At 39.5% G+C, this 7,500-nt stretch overlaps 1 protein-coding gene across 3 annotated transcripts in view; it reads left to right on the top strand.

Annotated features, from left to right (window-relative positions):
* LOC143029273 (uncharacterized) overlaps positions 1-7,500 on the top strand; it is a 213,478-nt gene that overhangs the window by 172,786 nt on the left and 33,192 nt on the right. For 2 of the 3 annotated variants that reach the window (XM_076191991.1, XM_076191990.1), the window contains exons 2-4: positions 1,174-1,261; positions 3,685-3,864; positions 5,947-6,486. In XM_076191991.1, the coding sequence (XP_076048106.1) occupies positions 1,174-1,261; positions 3,685-3,864; positions 5,947-6,486 (808 nt within the window). The remainder of the gene's footprint in view (positions 1-1,173; positions 1,262-3,684; positions 3,865-5,946; positions 6,487-7,500) is intronic. The other variant, XM_076191992.1, reaches the window with a different exon arrangement.

The raw sequence follows: 7,500 nt of genomic DNA, 5'->3' as shown, positions 1-7,500 counted from the left end.
TGACGTCACGTCGGTGTCACACTGGATGAGTTATTGTCAAACGTTGGGGAGTGCAATGATTGGATGAAATTTCATATATTTCAGACGTCACTGTAAAGTATGCTGGCCTCGCATTTGCTTAATCGTGGGTTCGAATCCCGCACGCTTCTCCGATTCCCCAGCAGTGATTACTGGTTACCTGTGTCCTCACCCTTCTTCTAGAACACGTAATAATGGATGTAAGTTGGATAATTTTAGGTTTAAGAAGGAAATAGGCAAGAACTGGTTTACCAACAGGGTAGTTAATGAATGGAATAGACTTAGTAACCATGTCGTGAACGCTGAAACAGTTGGTTGTCTTAAGAGAAGACGAGATAACTTTATGGACAGGGATGATAAGTGGCAATGGACGTGGAGCTGCCTAGTATAGGCCTTATGGTCTAGTGTAGCTCCCCATTCTTATATTACTGTGTTAAAGTATGTTAAGTGTGAATATATCTGCATTGATGTTGATTAATTTTATTTGTTATTTATCTTCCCATTATGGCGTTTAGCGTTTAGATGGTTAGAAAAGCAAATTACTATTGTAAACATCGTGCCTTGGAGCATTTGCTAATATGCTTCCCAGCAGCGTTTGATAAAACATGCCTTCTTGCATCATATGCTATTATGCCTCCTAGTTCAGTCTGTTTTCTTTTCGTAACCTACTCTGAGTCTAGTGTTTGAGTGTTTTATTATCAGTACATGGGCTTATCTTACTTGGCTGTGTGTGTGTGTTGGTCAATACAGTTGTATGTATGCCTATCGATATATTGAAGTTTGTTTACTATTTAACAGCGCTTTGGTTATCCCGTTACACTTAGTGTGGGTTGGTTACCATCTGGTTTTGTGTATATGAGATTATTTAATTTTGTCCTTACATACAGTATCCTGCGTTTCATTGCTCAGCGTCTTGGTTCCTCTCGTCAAGCGACATGACGTCATGATCTCAACGGTTCTTTCGAAATCTGTCGTTTGTTTTACCCAGTTGCCAGAAACTTAGTTCTCATATATATATATATATATATATATATATATATATATATATATATATATATATATATATATATATATATATACATACCAGTTACTGAGGCGCGTAATTTCCTTGTTATTACTATTATGGTTGCTGATGATTCTACTTCTTGATTACAGAGCGTGACTGGGAAGGCGGATTCGACAATGATGGGGTTGATATCAGCCAGCTCGACAGCTATATCAACGATGACAACAATGATGCCATGTAAGTATCACAAGATACACGTATCTTATATGTTCTCTCTCTCTCTCTCTCTCTTTCTTAATGATCTCGCTTTTCTGTGAGAAACCCAAATTGAGCAGGAAATTGGAGACGCCGGCTGAGGCGGAATAGGCCACGCCCTCTTTGCTACTCGACCAGTCGCGATCGCTTCTGAATGACGCGTGTCGGGTGAAAGGGGAGAATGTGATTGGGCAGGAAGTAAATAGGGCGTGGCTTATTTCGCCCTAAATCATGAAAAAAAAAGATAGATAAAATAAAAACAGAACAAGACAAGGGAATCGGACTTTCCAAATGTCAAAATTCCTGGCTCCAAATACAACATCCCCTTCCTCTTCATCTTAAATAAGAAGATTAGAACGAAGAAGCCGTAGGAGACCATAAGGCTTACACTAGGTATATCCTGGTCCCTTACCACCTATCACCCCCATCCATAAAGTTGTCTAACCTTTTCTTAAAACAACCGATAGTTTCAGCGCTCACTACATGATTACTAAGTCTATTCCATCCCCCCCCCCAGTGAATATCAAGCGACTATCCCCCATTCCCCCCTTCCCCCTCCCCCTCCTTCCCCCTCCCCCTCCCTCCCCCATCAGTGATGGTGATATATTTCCATTAGTTTGGTGAAAGTGCGATCACAGAATGATTGGTTGCTTGCTGATTAGGAGAATGATGGGGTTTTCCTTAATGGTGTCGAGTGATGAGGCCTGAAGAGTATGGAGAGATTTGATGTTTGTATGGTACACGCGCGCGCACACACGGACACACACACACACACACACACACACACACACACACACACACACACACACACACACACACACACACACACACACACACACACACACATATTTCTTGCCTATGTGCACCTAATTATTACATGTGTAAAAGTCACAAATAGATTGTAGACAAGTTAAGGGTTTGTTATATTAACAAAAGACATCGAAAAAATAAAAGGAAAATAGATAAAAGAAAAGATATATACAGTATATTCTACTGTAGATATCCATGTTTATCAAAATGACAAATGTATTTTTCGTTAAAACTGCATGAATAGAATTTTTCTTTACAAAAAGAAAATAAAATAAATCTACCATATGAAAAGCTATGTCAGTTAGTCTTCCATTAAGAATCGACTGGTGTTAAAAAAAAATCCAAATTCTCACACATAAGCCCCACTACAGCGCCCGCCTCTGCCACGGCACACCTGCAAACTTCTCTAAGTCGTCTCTCAACCCTTTGTTTAGTCTTCCTCTTCCACGCTTCCCAATCCCGCGACGTCCAGTCAGTAACACACTCGCTCCATCACTCTTCAGGATACCTGCACAGCCCAATGTCCTTCCAAAACGCAAAGTTTACAATTAGTGAATATTTTCAGCTATGATCTACAAATATGAATCTCTGTACTTGACAAAGAAGGTGAAGGTGAAACTAAGTATTGTATTAAGGGCAGTAAAGATATCCTTAATTGGCATTACAGTGAAGGGTAACTAAAGGCGTTTTTCTCCGATTGTTGGAGTAGATTTGCAGCCCACAGCTTACGGAAAGTAATTCGATATGCTGGAGGAAGATAATTTTCTTCCAGCATATCAAATGACATTCTATGTATGTTTGTTGATAAAACAAGATCATTTGCCTTCGTGATTTGACGGCGGAAAATGTGTTGGAGGTGAGCGGTACGTACCGCCGATTAATCGGAGATTGGAGTGAAAATAGCCCAATGTGATAGCCCCTTAAGGAAGCTAGCAGAAGTAAGATATATTATGAAAACAATAAAAAATCGTAAGATAGCTTTATATTGTGACAATAAATATATAAAATACTCAATAACGACAAATAGAATTTCGTAATTTCAGTGGATAAAAATGGGGTTGGTGGTGGTAATTCCTGATCATGCATACATGCAAACCTTTAGGTCATGCACGAAAACGAACATAGATTTGTGGTCATGCATTCACCCAAACACGTAAAACATGGATCAGTTTGACTGTGCATGATCATATGCGCGCGAGTTTGCGTTTCTTGTCGACATCTTAAACACATTGAAGTACTTTATATTTCTCTATATATTTATCTATTCGTATTTTGCTTGTTTATTTATTATTAATCTTTATTATTTATCATTTGTTTATTATCATTTATTGTTATCATTTGTCATCTATAATTATTTATCATTTATGAAATTGAAATCTATATCATTATTTATGTATTATTCATTATTCATTGTTCAGTATTTATCATAAGTTATTTAGTATCTTTATCATTTACTATTTATTGTCTGTTATTTTTTATCTATTTATCTATTCTATCTTTCACAGGTACTTTTATTATCTTTATTTATTACTTACTATTTACTGTTTGTTATCTATTATTCATCTCTGTCTATTTGTCTGTTTTATCTTTCGCAGGTACTTTGGCGAAATCCCTAACGTTGGCGACCTGAAATCTTTGGGGGCCCTCACTCCCGGCCAGTCGGGAGGAGCTGGGGTCCCTCGAGACACTCCCTCACGTCTCCACCATCTCCATCACCACGCAAACACCAATACTCAGCCCCACCACCAACACCACCACTCACAACTTCATCATCAGTAAGTATGTTGGCGATATGTGGCAACGGTCCGATGTGACGTCACTTGTTTATTGCGTGACGTGATGTCACTAAACGCTCTTTTATTTGTTATTTATTATTTATTCGTTATTTATTTATTATATATTATTCAGTATTCATTATTTATTATTTATTTACATTATTCATTATTCATCATTTATTATTTATTTAATAACGTCTGTCGAGGAAATGACGTGACGTCACTAAGGGTGGTAGTTTACCGGGTGAAAGATGATGTGACTTTTATTCTTTTTTTTTTTACACTCGATGTCACGTGTGCGTCATCTCCGTGATCACGTTTGTCTATTAATCAATTAGCGTGACGTCACGCATTTCACCACTGGAATGCACGTGTCGGATAACGCGATGTGTCGCTAGTGGGCAAGGGGTAGACTGAAATGCTCATGTCACCCTACGAGCAGCGGCGATATGACGTCATATCGTCGTTAACCAACGTTTTGTGAGTCACCGACATGGGCGGGAGAAAACCACATCGCCATTTACTTTTTATTTTTATATTTTCCTAATCTAAGGTCCTACGGTTTTATTCAGTAAAAGGTCGGACCCTTACTGCTGAGTAATATATTCTAATGTTTTTCACAATAGGTACTGATAGTCAATAAAATTCAATCCTAGCTCTGAATTATGATTAAAAAGTTTTTTTTTCTTTAGAAATATAAAACTATCTACAATATATAACAACATTTCATTCCACTGTTTGATTCTATTTTCAATATTCTGGTAAATTCAACGAAAATCCTGGTAAGGACTCTGGTATAAGGTAGAGTTGCGTAGAAGGAGATTAATTCGATTTCTTAAACTCTTGAGGCAACTGTCAACCATTTAAAAGATAAATGTCTGTAAAGTGGATTACAAATCCAGTAATAGGTTTTGTAGACTTATATCAAGAGAAATTATCATCAAGTTTGGTTGAAAGTCGTTGCATTTTTGTTTAGACATATAGTGACGTCATATCGTCGCTTCATGCACTGCGATCGCGAATTACCTTTGTAAAAGTAATTTTATGTGTATATATATATTTCCAGAAATTTTTTGAACATCAAATGATATATTGGTTATCATTTTATCAAAATATTTTCCCACTGTACTCCTCAATTTTGTCCTCCATCAATTTAGATAATCTATCTCAAAATAATAGTTGTTCTATCAGACACTATTTAAGGCTATGTGTCAAATAATCATTGCTAAATATTGATATCATAAGAAATCGTCTTCCAGATTTGTGTACCCTGTTTCAAAGTCTCTTTCCCTTTCAGAATATCTTAAACTTTTAAATTTTTACAATACAAAAAAATATCATTTGGACGGAAAAAACAAAGTTAAACTGGGGCAATATGTTCTGAATAAACTGTATCTTAGCAACAGTAGGTGCAATGTCGTCATTGAAGAGGCTCCAGTTATGACGTCATATCGTCTGAGATGGGGTCGGTTTAGTCTCGCTTCCTAGGGTTTATTTTTCAAGGTTTAGAATATCATTTCCCCCCAAAACTGGGACCCTTTCTATCCCATGATCGTAACTCTTAAGCATCTCGGACACCAACGTATGAAACCAGTTGCATACGACGCTGCAACCAGTTGCATCGCGACAGAAACTGCGGTTCCTTCGATGTAAGGGGTTCTGAAGAAACCAATGTGTCAGTTGCGATGCAACTGGTTGCGGCGTCGTAAGCAACTGGTTGCGGCGTCGTAAGCAACTGGTTGCGGCGTCGTAAGCAACTGGTTGCGGCGTCGTAAGCAACTGGTTGCGGCGTCGTAAGCAACTGGTTGCGGCGTCGTAAGCAACTGGTTGCGGCGTCGTAAGCAACTGGTTGCGGCGTCGTAAGCAACTGGTTGCGGCGTCGTAAGCAACTGGTTGCGGCGTCGTAAGCAACTGGTTGCGGCGTCGTAAGCAACTGGTTGTGGCGTCTCAAGCAACTGGTTGCGGAGTCGTAAGCAACTGGTTGCGGCGTCTTATGCAACTGGTTGGGACGGCGTGCGAGCTGTCTCAGTTATTTTCTATATGTTCTAGTCGTAGCTCCATCCATTTTGTGCCTTTCCTCAGGTCTGCAATCCACTCGAACGCAGGCCATGACGGGATAACTCAAACGCATACACAGCTCCACGCTGGGTATGTGGATAGTGGTGGTGGAGGAGACGGAAATGGAAGAACTCAGCATCCACATCATTACTCCCACGGAGGAGGAGGAGGAGGAGGAGGAGGAAGCGAAATTTATCCTGACATTGGGGTCGTGTACTACGACCACAATTCTGTCGCAAACAGCCTTAAATCGGTCGTCGAAGATCGATTAAAGCACGACCCAGGCTTCCGTCTTGAGAACGACTATACGCATCACCACCACCACCACCGATACACCAGAGACACCATCCCCCAGCAACACCAGGGAAAAGGATCATCATCTGCTATCGCTGTCGCCAGCAGTAGCAGCAGTGGTAGTGGTCGGAGTAGTGGAGGGAGTGGGAGTAGCAGTAGTAGCAGCAGTCTGAGCAGTGGGAGTAGCGGAGGGAGGAGTCTGCTCACGCAAGCCTACAGATCTTCGGACACCATAGACATTGCGAGAGGACACCCCCTCGTTAACGGCGGGTGGGTGAAGTTTGGACCCCTCTCGTTGTTTGTGAAGTTTGGACCCCACGTTGTTTGTGAAGTTTGGACCCACCGTTGTTTGTGAAGATTGGACCCCCTCGTTGTTTGTGAAGTTTGGACCCACTGTTGTTTGTGAAGTTTGGACCCACCGTTGTTTGTGAAGATTGGACCCCCTCGTTGTTTGTGAAGTTTGGACCCCTCTCGTTGTTTGGACCCAAATTGTTTATGAAGTTTGAACCCCTCTCGTTGTTTGCGAAGTTTGGACCCCTCTCTTTTGTAAAGTTTGGACCCAAATTGTTTGTGAAATTTGGAGCTCTCGTCTCTGTTTGATCTCTCTCTCTCTCTCTCTCTCTCTCTCTCTCTCTCTCTCTCTCTTTCTCTCTCTCTCTTTTTTTACTTTTGATATCTCTCTCCGTTTTGGCTGAAATATTAAACAGTCAAGACTTAACAGAACATTTGTAGACCCTTGTTTGTTTTTCATCTGTCTTACTGAATTATTGTTTTGTATCCTTTTGTGTTCCTTTTTATGGTATTCTACATCTGGTACAACTATACTGTTTGCATCCTGTTTGTATTCTCCTGTTTTTTGTGTCCTGTTTTGTATTCTGTGGTTTTGTCTGCATCGTGTCTGTATTTCAATTGCTTGCATGCAGAAGCTATACCATATGAAGTTGTTTGTGTTCTTTAACTGTGCCAGTCGTAGTTACACTATTACAATCTAATTACATGTGGGATAAGTTTCCTCTTAGATTGATTTAGGAATACATACATACATATGTATATATATATATATATATATATATATATATATATATATATATAATATATATATATATATATATATATGTAGGGTGTTTGAAAAAATTGACCCGATTTCAATGCAGTATATTTCTTAGTAGCAACCTGGGACAATTGCACAAAGTTACAAACGGCTTAGTGGGTTATCAAGTTTTATTAATCATTCTGTACGTTCTCTATATGCCCTCCATCTATGTAAAGCTCCAGTCACACTAT

The sequence above is a fragment of the Oratosquilla oratoria genome, chromosome 10 (assembly GCF_046742065.1).
Source record: "Oratosquilla oratoria isolate Oo_2021 chromosome 10, ASM4674206v1, whole genome shotgun sequence".
Classification (NCBI taxonomy): domain Eukaryota; kingdom Metazoa; phylum Arthropoda; class Malacostraca; order Stomatopoda; family Squillidae; genus Oratosquilla; species Oratosquilla oratoria.
Note: the sequence above shows the minus strand (reverse complement) of the source record. Positions and strands in the feature narration are given on the sequence as shown.